This window comes from Mizuhopecten yessoensis, unplaced genomic scaffold (assembly GCF_002113885.1).
Source record: "Mizuhopecten yessoensis strain PY_sf001 unplaced genomic scaffold, ASM211388v2 scaffold716201, whole genome shotgun sequence".
In the NCBI taxonomy this organism is placed as follows: Eukaryota; Metazoa; Mollusca; class Bivalvia; order Pectinida; family Pectinidae; genus Mizuhopecten; species Mizuhopecten yessoensis.
The window spans coordinates 214555-236457 of record NW_018479998.1 but is presented as its reverse complement, the minus strand read 5'-3'; the positions used below and the strand labels follow the sequence as shown (position 1 = coordinate 236457).

Sequence of the window (21903 nt, the reverse complement as noted above, 5' to 3'; positions counted from 1 at the left end):
GGTTTCGAGTTTGACGCGGTTCTCGGTATGAAAATGTTATTTAAAGATATAGGACTTGAATTGAAGCGAGATATTTAAACTTGTTTTCATTTCACCGTCAAAACATCAACATTTTGGTCAGATATACTAGTTTGAAGCGATAAGATAGTTACAGATCATAGTTCCAATAGCTGCTGTATAAAAGAGCAACTTATTTTTCAAATCTAAGAAACAACAATGGCGTCCATAAATGTCGTCTGCAAGTGACGTAATGCATATATCATGTGACTAAAGTCAATAAAATATTCTGTAATTGAATAATAACTCTTAGACTTATATTTATATAAATAGTGTATTGTTTTATTTTTCAATGTGGATTTACAAAATTTACATCTATACACATAAGACAAGTCTTAACAGCACTTTGGTAGCACGTCACACGTGCATACAAATTCATGCGCGCACACTAACATACGTTTGAGACGAATCAGCACTCACACGCATACATACCTAATTCCATTTAAGTAACTTCCAACGAATTTGCATAACATATGTTATGCTGCAATAACCAATAACAAAGGGCATAACAAGACAAGAACGAATCCTAACAACCAATGGAATGTATTTGTATGTTCAAGGTCAAAGGTCTCCGACCTTCACGACCAATTAAAACGCTAGCTACAACCTCAAATCGAGGGTTGCCAAATGACATTGGCAAATGACATTGGCATGGTGATAAATATGTTTATATGTTATAAGTACGTGTTATTAAGATATTTACATGTGTACAAAATCTGCGAACAGATCATCAGTGTTTGTCCTGGATAATAAATGTTTGTCCCGGATCTAAAATGTGTTCCCAAATCATAGAATATGACCTAGATATGTGCAAATATTATACATTTGTACCGGATCCCATGTTTTGGAAATGTTACAGTTATTTTTATATATAAAAAACCTACTAAAAGTTATATGAACAGATGTATGCATCATTCTATATTTTGATAAGCAACAAAATAACTTCGCCGATATGTCATGAAAATAAACAGTTTTGCCAATACTGCTTCGAGGTTGCGTTTACTTTACAAACATACCAGCTAGGATATTTAAAAAAAATCAATCAGGTATGTTAACTGAACTCATAAACACAGAAAAAGAAAGAAAAGGCAGAATTTTCATAAATTAAAAATTCCCAAAGACTTTTGTATTGTTAAGTTGACAAAGCTTTAAATATCGGGTCCACGCGTGATTGTGTCCGAGATTATAATCTTCTTGCTACTTCCGGCTATTACAGAACACATTGTCATGCTCTTAAGTGGCCGACTGGTTCAAGTATCTGAATGACTGTGATTTCTAGCGAAAGCTTCAGTAGAAGCCAACGATGATGTGAACCGATTCACGCCTTTACATGTTGTGGTTTATATATCGCTATAGTTAATTCGTGAATACGTCGAATTACTCAGGTTCGCGCAAGACTCGAGGACCAGACGATGCAGTAAGATGATGACAAACAAGTATTTTTTTAAGTGGATGATGTCCCTTACAGGGAAACAGTTCTAAAATTATCATATTAACATTTCTTCACATTTCTTATGCAAGATGTGACATTGAGCTTAAACTTAAAGCACATTTTCCTGAAATTGGAAATTTCAGCAGAAAGTTGGTCAACCAATCTCAGAACACTTCACTATTTGGTGTCAAAAATAACTATACTAACAAGCTTCCAGATAAAATAATTGAGAATGTCAGATGTACTTAAACTTATTTTTTTCTAATAATTCAAAAGCGATCTAAGTATTTAAAAATTGGCGTTTGACATTGTTAATATAAAATTTAAGTATATTAGTTTCTGCAAATAGGCAGGAAAAATGGGTTATCTTTAGTTGTATTACCTACAAAACAAAAGCTGTTGTTGCGTCACAACTTATTCTGTGCCTTTACACAAAAAGTTATTACGTATATAGCACACATTTGTAATGACTATAGCCTTGACTTTTATGACACAGAAGAATATTAATATATATCGGCAAGATTAAATGGATTTAGTAATTAAGGAGTAAAGATATCCTGGGTTTAACGAGGTGTATGTGTGTTAGATATTTTGGACACATGTATATTGATCTCAATCAATTAATGAACCAATTTTATATAACAGAAACTGCAATATGGCCGGGACAAAGACACATCACTATGATAAATATGTTCACTGACAAACAAAATCACACACACCACATATCAAGTATTTCAACTTCCGGTTCACTGCGCATACAATCAAGCAACTTCCGACTCCTGCTAGTTGTAGCTTATGAATATTCATCATTGTCATTTCCGAGCAAGCCCACTAGATTTTCACCCGCTCTCTGGAACTTTCGTTGTCTATGAGACTGGAATGCGTTATGGCACCGACGATCACGGAAACAGATATTTATCCTCAAAGAGGTCATTCTTTCACATATTCACATGGAAATGTTGGCATCACGTCTGCAAAAACAGAATCAAATACTTAAATAAAAACATGAGACAATAAGAAATGTATAACAACTGAAAAAAACACACAAAAAAAACAGCCGAGGTTGTTATCATTCATTTGGTCATCACTTCCACAATAGTGAAATGGCCTCTGATTATCCACGATTTATACAGTAAACACAAGTCCACTGGTTCGTATTGTTTAGTAAAAGTGGACCACTGAACCAGGTATAATCGCGAAAGAAGAGTTCCACTCGGAGATTCGTTTGTGGACTTTGAGTAATCTCCCTTATGTAGAGAAGATGAAGCTACCTAAAGTGCATGTGTTAGGGGTCGGAGTAACTTCCAAATAATGTATCTTTCAATTTTAGCTTTATTTTCATGGACGTTGCAGTCAATAAATTGGACTAATACATCAATGTATCTGTTCATGTGCAGATTCCATCATTCGACGTACGGTCAGACAAAAACGTGACAACATTTTTGTAAGCTTTTTAAAGCTCCATATTTATAATAAGATCACTGAACGTATACCTAGAGCAACTTACCTCGTGAGTTGTCTTGTGTACAGCCAACGTCCTAGCCTGACAGAAACCTTTTCCACACTGACCGCATTTAAAGGGTTTGTCCTTTGAGTGGATGTATCTATGGAGAGACAGACGTTATATTTATAGAAGGACGAATAGACGGATGATGTAATAGCATTTATGAGGATAATGTGTAGATATTATAACAACATACACGAATATGGGCACAGAGAGAGAATGCTGACTAAAAGGGACGAACAGACGAATAGTATGCTAAAATACTTGAGGACGAACAGACAGATAAAATGGTAAAATAATTGAGGACGAACAGACGGATATAACGGCAACATACTTGAGGACGCACAGACAGATAAAATGGGAACATACTTGAGGACAAACAGACGGACAGATTAGTATAACATAATAAGGACGAACAGACGAAATAAATGGAACATACTTGAGGAAGAACAGACGAATAATATAAGATTAATGAGAGGAATAGACGGACAGTATAGTAGAAGAGTATGACAACATACTTGAGGACGAACAGACGGATATAATGGAAATATATTTGAGGACGAACAGACGGATATAATGGCAACATACTTGAGGACGCACAGACAGATAATATGGTAACATACTTGAAGACGAGCAAGCGGATAGTATGGTAACATAAATGAGGACGAACAGACGGATTATGTGGAAACAATGTTGATCGTGTTTTAACATAAATGGGGACAAACAGACAGACAATGTTTGACATAAATGATTGAGTTTCATTTCAACAGGATGCATTACATAATTTAGTATATAATCGGGTTAGACAAAGTATATATAAAGGTCTTTTCTTCAGATTTATATATGCTTAAGTACACTGTTTGGCATATGTGGAAGAGGTTGATTGTTACATTTCCATATGATAAAACTTTGCTTCAGAAAATCTCCATTTTTTCTATAGAGCCTGTCGATATACAAAAACACAAATCATTACGAATGACAATATTTTTGTGAACAGGAATCATGCATGAAAAAGATTCTGTCATCAATTAAGTTATACAAATTGGATCAGCGTTATTACCTGTGGTCTCTGAGATGGTCCTGTCGTCTGAAAGCCTTTCCGCAGATGTCACAAGGAAATGGTCGTTCGTCCGTGTGCGTCCGTTCGTGTATGAGGAGATTGTAGGACTTGGTGAACTGACGACAGCAGAACTTACATATGTATTCTTTCTTGGCCCTGAGGAAGAAGGCAACAGGTGCTCGTTATTTACAATAAACTGATCGACAATTGATACACATTGTAATCTGATTAGGATTGTATTACCAGTGTATTACCAGTGGTACTTGTGTACCGCACAGTCTAACACTGCAGACCCATGCATCACGTTTATTAGCTGTTTAAGGACGTATGCTACCTAACTAGCATATGTACCTCCATTTCAAAAGAGTTCCACTCTATAAAATTTTAGTTTAAACTTTATTTTATTATCGGTATAACATTCCAGTAATACAAACATGATATACATATAGGATTCGAAAACAAGTACAAAATACTTGTGTTAATCCGTCTCCTTTTTTGTGAAACGGAGAATGGACGGCACTGACGAATATTATACATATAGATATAGGTAAGATATATGTATATAAAACATTTATAGACCTGTTCTATGAAAAGTAATGTTTAAGGTAAATTATTAGATATTTGTGCAGTCTATTTTAAGGACAGTTTCTTTAACTATTTATCTATTTGTTCATATTTTGAGATAAATAAGTATTCGTTATATAATTCTGTGTCGATTGTTAAAGTCTTCTCATTTTCGTTGCCTCTATATATATTGCATGTACGTGGGTCTTTGTGGTTTGAAATGTATGTCAGAGAGGAATTATCATAATAATGTGGACAATTAAGCGCGTGCTTTTCGTTACTCTAATTGCAAATTTAACGCAAATTTGGCTGTTGATAAAACGCTCGAATTAGCGAACCAAGATACTGCAGCTGTAGCGAGTATTTAGATATTTTACAAGAAACATTTGTTCCTTGTCCCCCCGACCGCCCGTAAGATTTTGACCTAGTTTACATTCAGTTTTATTTTTCTATAAACTCCGTCAAATTCTGCGTAAATATATAAAAAATAAAAAGTTCAAAAACGTACCTATAGACCTTTATGTTTTTAACATTCAACAGAGAAACAAACAAGTTTTCTGGCTAAAGTGTTGTTAGTCGTTAATTGCTGGTATGGGCAGAGAAATCAAATCAATTATTTGTAAAATACCGATGCCCGACACTAAAAAAATAGCACTGAAATGGATACTTTGTTTCAGTGTTAGAGTCATTACTAAGTCCTGATATACCGATAATTATAACTAATTTTATCGAAGAACCGCAGTCTGGTCAATTGAAATTTATAACAACATATGTTTGCTTAATTATTTCATTACCGTTACATTAAGTAATAATACCAAAATAATCTGTCGTTTTTTTTAAGTCAATTGAACTGAGGAGAGCAGGGCCGTTTTCGTTTATCGCGATCAAGTCGGTTGAACTGGTTGGATCAGCGTTGTTCGTTTATGAAATAAGGTCGGACCTAGAAATCTGATGCTGTTTTCAGACAAGCCTTGACACAGCCTTACAAGGCCTGCAGGTCCGCCATGATTTATGCTCGACATTGTTACATTTAAAAACGAACAGGTCCCTGGATATATAGTCTGTACCCTAACGGGTCAAGTTCAGTGCTGAACTAATTAATTATTTGATTATAGTGTTGGCAATTCAATCCTTGTAATGTGTGGGTGAAGATTTCAAAACAGTCGTTACACACGGTCAAAATCTGAGAATTTTTCCCTTTACAACGTTTTGAAAAATATGTCTTCTACCTTTAAACCCAGTTTTTATGCCAGTCGAAATATGCGGAAACTGGGTTATTCTGTTCAGCTTTATATTTACAACTTCTTTTATGATATTTTATAATCCAAATTATTAATAGTTTTTAATGCAAACATGTAACATGATAAGCCATTGTTAGTTAACATGCTCCAAATTAATAGGAATTTTCTTTTCCTTTTAATACCAATTTATTAAAAAATGGTGTCAAATAATAAAATATTACCTCTTTGGTCGCCTCCCTCGCCCTCGTTCTGGAGTTTGTGTTATGGTCTTGGTGACGGGGCCGTACCAAGATGGGTAACTCGGCTTGTACCTAAAAATGGTAAACAACGTTTTATTAACTCATTCAAACCCTGCAAACACATTTGAACTCGTCCAATTCAAAGGTTGGAAAAAATGATTATGTAAATTTAGGGGTGAATCACTTTAACAATACAATCTAACTGATCGTGTTATAGATATCAATTAGTTGAAGCTTTGAGTCTGTCCATCCTCATATATATATAGATATCTTATGACTCATACATGGTTGTGAGATCTATAAAGATTAATATCTATAAATATTTATTTATTTTCAAGTATATAGACAGGTCTTGCTTTAACAAACATTATAAGCGTTTCGCAGTAAATCGCTTGAATCAATCCGGATTATTTTTAAGAAAATAACAAGATTTTGTTTTATTTAAATTAACGACATAATTCATTTACTTAATATCATCATAATTCAAATTAATGAAAACTAAATTAGCAAAAAAGTAAGAAAATATTATATGTTTAAACAAAAATGATTTTAATCCATAAAAGGAAAAAAACATTTCAATATTTTGTAAAAATTATGTTATTGAATTTTAGAAAAAAAATAACTACATTTTTTTTAATCTAATGTTAAATAAAATTTTAAAATGTTAATAAATACCATACATCTACAGCATTATAATGTGCCTTTCTTGGTAGTACAGTAGTACATTTACATGTTTTGCCCTTAAGAAATTCGTCATTCTTTGGTTTATAAAATATCTAATCCTATCTTATTCTTCTAGTTTAATCAATAACGCTATCTCAAGTAAAAACAAAAGATTTAATAAAGTGAAAGAAGTAAGATTATTTTGATATTATCAATTTTTAAGGGGGTTGAAATTCTTTGGTCGAGAAGTGCGTAAAGCTCCGCCCCTCAGACGCTGCGTTCGTACAATACGGTAAACTGTCTAAGTGGCTCAAAACCACTTCCCTCACAGTATGAATATTTAATAGGCCGTGTAGAAATAGGGGAAGTCACTCTACTTAAATATTAAGTCAAAGTTTAAAATATAAATACGATTGTTTTTCTCCTTTTCAGCAAACTAAAACAAACTTCAATTCATGATTGTTCCGTCTTGTTTAGTAATTAATACTCTCAACAATGTGCAAAGAACATGTTATTAAATATAAGAATATGAAATATGGATGTTTTAATTAAGAGAATTTGCGGTAAAAACCAAAGATAGGCCTAAAAACGGTTTCTATTTTTTAACGGTATTCACTAGAAAAACCCCCCAGTCTGAACAAAATCAGCACAGAGTGATTTTCATTGCAGAACAATATATTTATTCAGCAAATAAATCATGTGAAGAAAAGCAAAATGACGTACCTGAAGATGTCGGAGGGGAAATAATGATCGATCACATGGCTAATTATGGGATCCTTATTAATAGATTTCGTCTCGAAATCTCTCTCCTTTTCGGGTTTACTGGTAGCAGACTCAGCCAAATGGGCAAAGTCAAATCGAGGCTTGGCTTCTGTCTTTTCTGGAAGGAAAAAAGTCTAAATTCAACAATAATATCCTTCAAATTCACAATAAAACTGAGAAAATCCTGCTGAGGAAAACAAATGGTTTCAGATGCAATTAAGATGATAAATTAACTGCATCAAAGGGAATGCGTTGGATTGGTTTTTTCCTTAAGAGCGTATATGGGAAACTCACAAGTGGTTTACTGAGAAAATAAACAATATGGTTAACATTTTAGGGCAAGTGCATATTCAGTAATTAGCATAATTTTGTGTCCAGTTGTAGCTATCCAGGAGTGCTTTCCTCGTCGTTTTCAGATAAAACAAGGGTTGGTGGGCTTGCTATGCCGAGATAAAGATATACCCCCTAACAAACGGCGATATCTCATTCAAATATTTCCTTTTAAAATTAAAATTCCTCTGAGTTGGCGTCCGTTTGCGCTTATCTTTTTCCGAAATTCGCCCAGAAACTTGACCCACTCTTCATTGTGGTTATAATGTTTTCATTGTTATCCCCACAAAAGATGAGGCCCCCCACGGATAAAAACAATGCACGGAAATATGTCTTTCAATTGTGTTAACATTTAACCAAAAATACCGTATAATTTCATATTTACAAGACATGCATTATGTCGTAAAAAGGTGACAAACTGCGTATAAATCAATGCAAAATTTCACTCCTGACAGCTTTTTTTAAGTTGTTATTTACTGATTGTTTTGCCACGTTGTGAGCCCCACTGGTTAGCTAGCGGTAGGGATGATTTCATTATTAAACGGATATATAGTCAGAATACTTAATATTAGGAAGCTCACAATTTGACTACCACAGATCTATTCACGAGGCATCTACCGGAGAAATATTGTCAAACCACAAGATATCAAAATATATCAGCAGCATTCTTTACAATGAACACCATTTCTGTGCTGTTGTCATTGTATACATTTTAACACGTTTGAAATCTGTTGTTTGTAAGTTTTTAATTACTTTAAAGTATAAAATCGATAAATTGATGATATAAACTAACTTTTCGCATGTGAACGAATATTTTTGTTTTGGTATTATAATTATAAAAAGTGTACGCCGAGAACAGGGAACTTATTTTCTGGTTGGTTGTAAAAACTCCATATCTCAAAGAAGCATCTATTTATCCTAAAAAATATCATAGTTTATTTAATACATTGATTGTATGACAAATGTAATGTAATTGTCGTATTCTGAATCCATACATACAGATTAATTAAGCTTTAATAATCCTGGAGTAACAGGGTTCTTTCTGATTCAAAACAATGGAATATGTTTAGCTTTCTTATATAGCAATTTCTGTTAATACGTCTGTCAAACTAAACTCCGTATCACCTGTGATGTAAAATACATGTCTCGTACAATAACTCGAAAATGCTAGGAAAACTGGACCATTGTGTTGTGATACAATGATGCAAGACCTTCTCATTTCTTCTGGTACTTTTTTGTAAATTTCTAATGAAAACAAATATTTGCGCAATGTTGAGTGTTAGAATACTGGAAATGCACTGTCATAGATATTAAATATTATGTGAACTGAATAATGGAATGAATTAGAAATTGATATTGATGCAAACTCAAAAAGATGATTTAAGGAATATTTCTTGTATCGTGCATAAATATACATATACATGACCTATTATAATAACAAATACGGGCAGTACAATATAATAACAAATACGGGCAGTACAATATAATAACAAATACGGGCAGTACAATATAATAACAAATACGGGCAGTACAATATAATAACAAATACGGGCAGTACAATATAATAACAAATACGGGCAGTACAATATAATAACAAATACGGGCAGTACAATATAATAACAAATACGGGCAGTACAATATAATAACAAATACGGGCAGTACAATATAATAACAAATACGGGCAGTACAATATAATAACAAATACGGGCAGTACAATATAATAACAAATACGGGCAGTACAATATAATAACAAATACGGGCAGTACAATATAATAACAAATACGGGCAGTACAATATAATAACAAATACGGGCAGTACAATATAATAACAAATACGGGCAGTACAATATAATAACAAATACGGGCAGTACAATATAATAACAAATACGGGCAGTACAATATAATAACAAATACGGGCAGTACAATATAATAACAAATACGGGCAGTACAATATAATAACAAATACGGGCAGTACAATATAATAACAAATACGGGCAGTACAATATAATAACAAATACGGGCAGTACAATATAATAACAAATACGGGCAGTACAATATAATAACAAATACGGGCAGTACAATATAATAACAAATACGGGTACAATATAATAACAAATACGGGCAGTATAATATAAAAACAAATACGGGCAGTACAATATAATAACAAATACGGACAGAACAATATAATAAAGAATACGGGCAGTACAATATATAACAAATACGGGCAGTATAATATAAAAACAAATACGGGCAGTATTATATAATAACAAATACGGGAAGCACAATATAATAACATATACGGGCAGTATAATATAAAAACAAATACGGGCAGTAATATATAATAACAAATACGGGTAGTACAATATAATAACAAATACGGGCAGTATAATATAATAAAAAAATACGGGCAGTACAATATAATCACAAATACGGGCAGTACAATATAATAACAAATACGGACAGCACAATATAATAACAAATACGGGCAGTACAATATAATAACAAATACGGGCTGTATAATATATTAACAAATACGGGCAGTACAATATAATAACAAATACGGGCAGTACAATATAATAACAAATACGTTATACACGACACCTGATCTTATACCTTATACACGTCACCTCATCTTATATTATATCACGTGACCTGACCTTACACGTTATTCACTTCACCTGCTCTTACACGATATACACGTCACCTGATGTTATGCCTTATACACGTCACCTCATCTTATATTATATCACGTGACCTGATCTTACACGTTAAACACGTCACCTGATCGTAAAAATAATACACTTCATCTAATCTTACACGATATACACGTCACCTGATCTTACACGTTATACACTTCATCTAATCTTACACGATATACACGTCACCTGATCTTACACGTTATACACTTCATCTAATCTTACACGATATACACATCACCTGATCTTATACGTTATACACTTCATCTAATCTTACACGATATACACATCACCTGATCTTATACGTTATACACTTCATCTAATCTTACACGATATACACATCACCTGATCTTATACGTTATACACTTCATCTAATCTTACACGATATACACATCACCTGATCTTATACGTTATACACTTCATCTAATCTTACACGATATACACATCACCTGATCTTATACGTTATACACTTCATCTAATCTTACACGATATACACATCACCTGATCTTATACGTTATACACTTCATCTAATCTTACACGATATACACATCACCTGATCTTATACGTTATACACTTCATCTAATCTTACACGATATACACATCACCTGATCTTATACGTTATACACTTCATCTAATCTTACACGATATACACATCACCTGATCTTATACGTTATACACTTCATCTAATCTTACACGATATACACATCACCTGATCTTATACGTTATACACTTCATCTAATCTTACACGATATACACATCACCTGATCTTATACGTTATACACTTCATCTAATCTTACACGATATACACATCACCTGATCTTATACGTTATACACTTCATCTAATCTTACACGATATACACATCACCTGATCTTATACGTTATACACTTCATCTAATCTTACACGATATACACATCACCTGATCTTATACGTTATACACTTCATCTAATCTTACACGATATACACATCACCTGATCTTATACGTTATACACTTCATCTAATCTTACACGATATACACATCACCTGATCTTATACGTTATACACTTCATCTAATCTTACACGATATACACATCACCTGATCTTATACGTTATACACTTCATCTAATCTTACACGATATACACATCACCTGATCTTATACGTTATACACTTCATCTAATCTTACACGATATACACATCACCTGATCTTATACGTTATACACTTCATCTAATCTTACACGATATACACATCACCTGATCTTATACGTTATACACTTCATCTAATCTTACACGATATACACATCACCTGATCTTATACGTTATACACTTCATCTAATCTTACACGATATACACATCACCTGATCTTATACGTTATACACTTCATCTAATCTTACACGATATACACATCACCTGATCTTATACGTTATACACTTCATCTAATCTTACACGATATACACATCACCTGATCTTATACGTTATACACTTCATCTAATCTTACACGATATACACATCACCTGATCTTATACGTTATACACTTCATCTAATCTTACACGATATACACATCACCTGATCTTATACGTTATACACTTCATCTAATCTTACACGATATACACATCACCTGATCTTATACGTTATACACTTCATCTAATCTTACACGATATACACATCACCTGATCTTATACGTTATACACTTCATCTAATCTTACACGATATACACATCACCTGATCTTATACGTTATACACTTCATCTAATCTTACACGATATACACATCACCTGATCTTATACGTTATACACTTCATCTAATCTTACACGATATACACATCACCTGATCTTATACGTTATACACTTCATCTAATCTTACACGATATACACATCACCTGATCTTATACGTTATACACTTCATCTAATCTTACACGATATACACATCACCTGATCTTATACGTTATACACTTCATCTAATCTTACACGATATACACATCACCTGATCTTATACGTTATACACTTCATCTAATCTTACACGATATACACATCACCTGATCTTATACGTTATACACTTCATCTAATCTTACACGATATACACATCACCTGATCTTATACGTTATACACTTCATCTAATCTTACACGATATACACATCACCTGATCTTATACGTTATACACTGCATCTAATCTTAAACGATAAACACGCCACCTGATCTTACACGTTATACACTTCATCTAATCTTACACGATAAACACATCACCTTATCTTACACGTTATACACTTCATCTAATCTTATACGATATACACATCACCTGATCTTATACGTTATACACTTCATCTAATCTTACAAGATATACACATCACCTGATCTTACACGATATACACGTCATCTAATCCTACACGATAAACACATCACCTGATCTTATACGTTATACACGTCACCTGATCTTACACGTTATACACGACACCTAATGTTAAATGTTGTATACGTCATCTGATCTTACACGTTATACACTACATCTAATCTTACAAGATATACACATCCCCTGATCTTACACGATATTTACCTCACCTGATATTACACGTTATACAAGTCAGCTGATCGCACCCGATCTACCCGTAAGCTGATCTTACACGATATTTACCTCACCTGATATTACACGTTATACAAGTCAGCTGATCGCACCCGATCTACCCGTAAGCTGATCTTACACGATATTTACCTGACCTGATCTTACACGTTATACAAGTCAGCTGATCGTACACGATATACACGTCACCTGATCTTACAAGATATACACATCCCCTGATCTTACACGATATTTACCTCACCTGATATTACACGTTATACAAGTCAGCTGATCGTACACGTTATACACGTCACCTAATCTTACACGTTATACACGTCACCGGATCTTACACGATATGCACGTCACCTGATCTTACACGTAAAACACGTCACCTGATCTTACACATAAACATGTCACGTGATCTTACACGTTATACACGTCACCGGATCTTACACGATATGCACGTCACCTGATCTTACACGTAATAGACGTCACCTGATCGTACACGTAATACACGTCACCTGATCTTACAAGATATACACATCCCCTGATCTTACACGATATTTACCTCACCTGATCTTACACGTTATACACTACATCTAATCTTACAAGATATACACGCCACCTGATCTTACACGTTATACAAGTCAGCTGATCGTACACGATATAAACGTCACCTGATCTTACACGTGACACACGTCACCTGATCTTACCCGTAATACACGTCACCTGATCTTACAAGATATACACATCCCCTGATCTTACACGATATTTACCTCACCTGATCTTACACGTTATACACGTCACCGGATCTTACACGATATACACGTCACCTGATCTTACACGTAACACACGTCACCTGATCTTACACGTAATACACGTCACCTGATCTTACACATAAACATGTCACGTGATCTTACACGTTATACACGACACCTAATGTTAAATGTTGTATACGTCATCTGATCTTACACGTTATACACGACACCTAATGTTAAATGTTGTATACGTCATCTGATCTTACACGTTATACACGACACCTAATGTTAAATGTTATACACGAAATGTTATCTTAACATTTGACAACGTCTTGGCTTACAGTCATGGAAACAGCTCGAATGCTCAAATTCAGATGCTGTGCTCGTGTCAGATTTCTTGTATTGGTGATGAAATGATACAAACTCTCATTTAGTCATTAACTTTGTTAAATTTTGTAGAGGCTTAAAAATGTATCCGGTTCTCAATATTTTTAACTTAACCTTTTGATCGTGTCACATGACATGAAGTTCATTTGCTGTGCAAAAATCCATGCTTGAGCATGAGAACGGCTTGATGAATACAGATCCATCTCTTACACAATTTACACAATAAATAATCTTACACGTTTCAATCAAGACGAAAGCGATTTGGTTACAAATATATGACGCCTTTATATATATAGTTTACCAATTAAAAGAAATTCTACACATTTTTTTTGTAGAAAAACACGTCTTAAATAAACCACATTATGTGTAGGGGATGACTATATTTAACGTGAGACGGACTACATCAATGAAGTAGAGGTGTGTGTAATGGCGTCAGAGGGTGGTAGCGCGTACGGGTAATTTTACTGATATTACAACAAGTTCGTTCCGGCGCTTGCATCCTTTCGGAAAATGATCTATGTTGTGGTAACTGATAGAACGGAAGTACTAAGTACTGAGATCATCGCCTCCAGCCGAACAGATGCTCTGATCGGCAAGATAATTCACAATCTATAGCCTCTTATTGATATAGAGAGTCACCTATTACCGTGTATCATATCTTGTAAGAGTGAGTTCTAAGTATAAATTCTAATAAAGATACCCCCACACTTGTCTAAGTAAAATGTACACCAGCCGTCATCGGTGACCGAGAAATAAAGTTATGCCGTAAAAATGACTTATAATATTGTTTAATGGCTTCCGTTAATTAGGAAGGTGACTTATCAAACAATATTGCACCAAAACGAAATAATTTTTCATTATTTACAAAATATATGAACTTTCCGATTTACAACAACATTAAAGTGTAGATAAATGTATCTAATATCTAAGCTTGATTCCTTATCCTTTTTTAAAATGTATCAAATTACGGCAATATTGAATAAAATAAATATAAAAATGTAAAAAATTATAAGATAAAAAGTTTTTAACATATTAAATTTCATCCAAGAATTATAATTTTATATTACGACAATATTGAATAAAATAATTAAAAAGGTAAAACAATTATGAAATAAAAAGTTTTTCAACATATTTTATTTGATCCAAGCATTTTAATTTTATTTCTATCATAACTATATTATTATGGGGTATTCAGATAAGAAATAACACTAAAAACAGTAATGTAATGGTCAAGGCCAGCCCCAGGTGACCACAATCAATATTATATATGGTTATACATGTGTGTCAATCATTGTAATTGTTTTCCGGGTTAGGAAGTATACTGATTCTAAGTTCAGATAGCATTTAGAAACGATACACTAGAATTGTCCGTATTTATAATTTTGTGTTTTTGTTGTTTGTCATAAAATAGAATGTTTAAATTTGCTGTCGGGATTCTAATAACATATGAGTTCGATTGTATGTTATTTTATTTAATATCTTTCACTTTTGAATTTCGCAGTTCAACTCCTTCAATCTTTTTGATCAATTGTAACTGATGACAGTTTACATGAAACAACAAAAATAACGACATATCGATGACAATATTACTGCCGAATTAGATGAGATCTGCGTTTAGAGACCAATGGGATTGTAACAGACAAAACAGCAGCCGGATTGTCGGAGTCTACTACGTTAAAAAAAGTCGTGTCGGGAATTTTGGTTTAAATATTATTTCAGGGAAACGCTCCTCTTTCTTAATATAACATGCACAGGGGACAGACACATTCATGGGTAGCAGTATATTCATAAATATACCAATATAGTATGTTATCTTGTCCATTGTCTTTTAATTAATGTCTCTGGTCCCTGTTCTACCCGATGTTAGGACACCGGCACTAAAACGTTTCGGCACTTCTCACCTAAGATATTCGGCACTTCTCAACTAAGACGTTTCAGTAATTGTCAATGACATATTTTAAATTATGTGAATCCATCACTTCGTTTGGTTAACTGAATCGAAATCATAGGTGTTGTACCGAAATGTCTTAAATACTGCCAAACGTCCTGGCACCGAAACATCACGGTAGTTTCGTATTTCGACAAGAGTGATATTTCGACATACCTGCTTTAATCCTCTTCGGCGATTCCTCCTCAGATCCGGAGGAAAATGAGCGGTCCTCCTGCCTGAGTGACAGGTCCAGCCCCTGTGTTGGGTAGTTGGCACCCAGGTATCCATGGTAAGGACTGGCCTGCTGCGCCTGGAAACAGAGGGCTCTGTAGGTCGACCACTGGTCCCACCGGAGGGGCATCACGATCCGGGGGTCGAGGGGGTGGGTCATGTGACAGAGAGAAAGTTGTAATTCAGAGGAAGACACCATCGTCCGCGGAAGAGAGTAAGGGCTCAATGTGGCTATCTTCGCCATGATTATTCTAAAATAAAAAACAAACAAAAATCTGAATTTTCACGGTCAGAAAAAAGCCTTATATATACTTGAATGACACAAATTAATTCCATTATATTTTCCTGTTATATTGAACAATATTTAATTCAGGAACTAGTTCATTCAAGTTTAAAACTATTTACTGCCCATTCTTTGTGCAGCGGATTAGTCACGGACTTATCATACCCTTCTCCTCGCATACAAATACATGTAATAACAATTATGCAATTCACAGAAATGACGTACATAAAAATGGCAAATATGAGTTTCTATTTTATAGAGCCGTTCAAAACCTTTTACTGAGCCTAACGATACGTTGTGCATGTCTTAAGAGTTCAGTGTTTGTTCCAATCAACAGGTTTTCATTTCCATTGAGAAAAAAAGTTTAAATATTTTTCATATATCAAATATATGTTCTTGTATACTGTAAATATTTATCAGCGTTATGAACTTATATATTCAGCTACTGTATTTTAAACAATTGTATTACACTTGCCATTGGTAGCATTATCTAACTTAAATACTAAAATATCACAAGATACATACAGAAATTAAAACTCTTTATTTAACGTTCATGTATATATGAACGCAACTCTATTACTTTCATATTCAATGAAGCCCACTGTACGTTATATAATCATGTTCAATGAAAACTAGTTTACAGAGAACAAAATCACAGACAACAAACGTAGTTGATATATATTGTTGGTCTGAACACAATGCATGGTTTTAGAATAGTTGGAATATTGACAACCACATTCAAACCATAAACGAGCGATTCGATGATAGTTCAAGTGAAATAAACACATCGAACTTAGTCTTACTATGAAATGATACATGTACTTACGACTTGAGCACATCTGACAATTCCAATAGCTTTCAACGAAATGTTGAAAATGCATTGCAGTGTGGAAAAACACTCTTAATTAATTCGGTTTAACATAATAAGTACACTCTTGTAAAATTTCTCTGAATCGGTTTCAAAATAAATGATACTGATTTTTATCTTTGAAATCTAAGGGTTACACTCCAGATGTCATATTCTCAAAGCGTAATCCTTGTATTTCGAATAAGACTGATTGTAAAAGTCCGACTCTTCGCTCTTTTATAGCTCATCGACGGGACTTAAGGCTAAAAAAATGAAAATACAAATCTGAAGTAGGTCGAAGCATAAGCAGAAATATATCTTGAAACGGAAAAGGTGCCTTATAAAGCCCTTTAAAACGTTATTTATTTAAAACTTTCCGCTATAACATATGATCTATTTTTAAAATGGTCATAATTCTACCTAAACCTAAGGTTTCGGTCAAATTCGAGGGCCGATAGTCCACCCACAGAGTCAACAGCCTTTAATTATAACGTAAAATAATCACTTAAAATATGAATTAAGGAAGAACTTATTTTTAATAAATTAAGTAAGATGAAGTAGTTATCTGATCGAATTCAGTAAACAATGTTAGCGCCATACATAGATAAAGAAAAGTTAGTTTAGCATGATAAGATATTACAGTTTCGTTCCAGTAAAAATGTAAAAATGATAAAATTTCAAAATCTCGTTTTTGAAAAACATAGCGGTATTTTGCAGTAAAAATATCAAGTCAAAACAATATGTCAGTATCTTCTGGTTAATTGATATAAAATAAATATCCATTTCGAAACTCGAGAATGTTTGTCTAAGTTCATACATAGAGTTAAGATACAATGGTTCTACAGCCAGAGCCGTAGCTGAAGGGATTACAACAATTATTCCTCCTTGAAGGAATTATTTGACTTAGCGTCGATTATTTACGAGCTTAAATATCAGAAAGTATTTTTCAATTCAAATTACACGCATACATAGCATGCTATAACGTATGCAAGATTTATAGTTTCCTGTTAAAGACGAATCTTTTTTTAGTATTTGCTATAGCAGCTTATATTTTGTAAACTGTTACATTTTCAGCCATTTTTATACGGTTATATGACAGTACTCAACATAGCGTGACACAATTTGATACCGCTAGATCTCTGCATTTTGTGATATTTTTAAATTAAAGATTAACTGCAGATACATTTTATGACAAAGTCATGAATTTCGTTAATGCTTATCTAAAACTAGTTATTTATATACAATAGAGCGCAACCACCCTACTACCCACATTAGAAGATTTTAGATTTCCATACCACGATTTTTTACTAATATTTTTTTTATATAGAAAACGCTGATTTGGGTTCCTCAATTTATAACAGTTGTTTATATTATTAGTTAGTATTCGGATTTATGCTTTTATCTACCTTAATATGCAAAGTGATGATTTGAAATGTAAACAACAAATGTCGCAATGTCTATGTACATCAATTTGTCTCTTATGAGAAATATCTGCATTTTTTTAGAAAACATTTACACGATTAATTGTAGAATATTTTTGATATCAAAACAAATATTTTATTTTCCATTTTTGTAAATTAACATCAATTTTATATTAAACTGTTATTTATTTAAACCAGGTACATATGTTGAACTACTCTATACGTCTCTGTTTAAGCTCACCATATATCAAAATTGAGAATAACAACATCTTATTATACATGTATTTCGTAAAATGCATATACTCCATGTTTTTCCAATACGATAGTAATAATTTTGTCATACACAACCAAATATACGTTCTCGATTTATTTAAATTAATTATATGGTAGTCAAGCTATTATATGGTGTAAAAAATACATTAAATTAAATTTTCATATATTTTAAATATGCAAAATATGGAGCTGGTAATTTCATCTGAAAAATAATTATGGTATTAAAGAGAAAAAAAATCTAGTAAACGATTATCTTTCACAAGAAGTACAGAAATTGGGAATGTTTCCATTTGAAATCATACCTTATTGATATGATCAACAATTCAATCTATCTTAATTTTTATCTTTCCAATTGTAAAATTCAGAACAAACATTAAAATATTAAATCTACAATCACTCTTTTCGATTCTATTCCTGTTCTATTCGTGGTAAAATTTATAAGTTCCTAAATATTGTTGATCGATTAATTTGTTTGAATTTACGATAAAAGAGTTCTAAAATTAACTATCTTACATGGTAATAAAATCACGGGAAATCCTCATAAATTTGTTCATCACTGCCTGCATAAAGATGCCTATTTAAATATAATTAAGAAACCGCACCCGTTTAATTATTCCGTTCACGGTTATGGTATATATGAAGTCGAGTTGCCATTACAAATCTTGCTTAATAGAAAAGTAACAACAAAAGTGTTTACCTCCGTGTAGACAGTTAGTAAAATCCGATAGATGTTGTTAACTGTAACCGCTTACTACAGCCACGTATCAGCTTGTGTGGCAGAGTGGTCCACGCAATTACTTATAATGTATATTATATATACATCTTATTTCCTGGGCGGTCGGACAGATGAAAGGGCATTTCTGGTCGTAATAGAGAACAACAGTGTCATCCAACCTTACAGATCAACTTCCCTGTGCAGTATTGTTTTCTACTTATAGTGCGCTTTCTAACTAATCTTATTTGTCGATGATGTTGTTTGTTTTATGGGAGTGGATTAGGGTTATTTAGCTGTTATGTAAAGAGTGATGATACTGTATATGTACCGAGGTGTCACTACACCATCGGAGAACAAAGCTTCACGGAAAACAAAAAACAAATATTACCGATGCCGACACATTGATTAGGGCGTAAGAATGCTAAATAGTAAATACTAGTATCTAGTGTTAGCTTATGAAATATAAATGACTTGGTCAGCCGGCCTGACTGCGCACAAAGATAGGAGTTAATTAGTCAAATAGAATACTGACCTATTATATAAATGATTGCCAGCTTACAGGAGATCGTTAGAATTTATATGATGTAAAAAGTGAAGTCTGAAGTACAACTTTAAATCCTTGAATGTATTTTCATACATAATAATTCAACCATCACAAAATATCAATATAATTGTACAGTTTTATACATTGATATATGTCAAGTGACACATGCGATGGAGTAAGTATGTTAAACATGTATACACGCACATAGAACATATCAGTACTAAGTGTATTTTATATTACCCTTCCTTATTATTTGATTTCGATGTAAACTTATCTCAGTTTTTGAGGAAATAAACATAATTATGATGATGATGATGAGCCTACAGGAGATCGTATATGATGTAGAAAGTGTAGTCTGTAGGTACACATGCTAATGTTGTGCACTGCTAAAAACAAATGTTCGTCTCTCCGAATAATATGTAATAGACTATGGCAAATCGAAGTGCAATTATCGATGTCTCCCCCTTAAATCCATATAACCCCAATCCAAACCCCAGCATCAACCCCATCCCCACAATGTTTTTATTTGTATCAATCTGCCCTCAGTTTACTCCAGCCGAGTTTTTTTTACCTTAGATTTTAGTTATATCTATTATATTTCAATTTTGTTTTTTAAGTAATGTATAAGTCTTCTGTTTTTTTCTGTGCCTCGATGAAGGAGCGAATCGTTCCAAAACTTTAACAACGTCATATTGTCTACACTGTTAAAATTACTTCCTTGAATACTATATCAATATATTTAATATAAACTTTACTTCATTTTTTTTCATTAACAGTATGATGTAAAGCAACACACAATTGTTGAAATTGGATTTTGAAAGTTTTACAACTTATGTAGATCCATCTCCAGTGAAAGAAATACATATGACATTTGAGGACCACATTTTTATGACTATAATATTTGAGAACGAAATATGCAGTTGAGTTGAGTCGAGTATTTGAGAAAATACGGAAAATAGGGGAGGATAGGATAGGAAAGAGGGGAAAGAGAAATATATTGCACTCCTGATGTCCTTAGCTAAGTGCGTAACCCATGGTTTAGAAGATGAACAAAACGTTGTGTTTCATGTTCGTGGTCGCTTTTCAAAATCAAAGCATTTTTCTCTCAATGAAAACGATATGCGAAGCGAAGTCGGATGGAACATAACAAATCGACCATTCAGAAAATTTGTTCGGAGTGAAAATTTAACGTGATTGCGCCATTAGGCTATGTTAGAGGACGCAGATGTATAGCTGTTCACAGGAGTAATTACAATCCTTTCACGAGAGAGAGATATTATTGTGACATATTATATAGTTTAAGATTTTTGAAATATTGTATGGACTACATTTTATTGCAAAGGATATTATTGGTTTGCTGTGTTTGTGCTTAACATCCTATTAAGTGTAAGGACAAACAAAAGTTTGGTGCTAAACTGATGTGAAACAGAACTTGATTCA

General features: G+C 33.3%; 1 protein-coding gene across 1 annotated transcript; it reads right to left on the bottom strand.

Moving 5' to 3' along the window:
- Nucleotides 1–323: 323 nt before the first annotated feature.
- LOC110442062 (protein odd-skipped-related 1-like) lies at nt 324–20088 on the bottom strand. Its single transcript, XM_021485488.1, has 7 exons — nt 19902–20088; nt 16324–16631; nt 7484–7640; nt 6080–6169; nt 4054–4209; nt 2997–3093; nt 324–2460 (listed from the first exon to the last, which is right to left on the bottom strand). Exons 2-7 carry the CDS (start codon nt 16622–16624, stop codon nt 2455–2457), a joined length of 807 nt encoding a protein of 268 aa, XP_021341163.1. The 5' UTR covers nt 16625–16631; nt 19902–20088; the 3' UTR covers nt 324–2454.
- Between the last annotated feature and the right edge of the window lie 1815 nt (nt 20089–21903).

Coding starts and splice junctions, on each gene's coding strand:
- LOC110442062 (XM_021485488.1), bottom strand. CDS start 16,624: ATGGCGAAGATAGCCACATTGAGCCCTTACTCTCTTCCGCGGACGATG. Junction 7,641..16,323: donor GCCGAAGAGGATTAAAGCAG/GTATGTCGAAAT, acceptor TTTTCCTTCCAG/AAAAGACAGAAGCCAAGCCT. Junction 3,094..4,053: donor GACCATCTCAGAGACCACAG/GTAATAACGCTG, acceptor GTCTCTCCATAG/ATACATCCACTCAAAGGACA.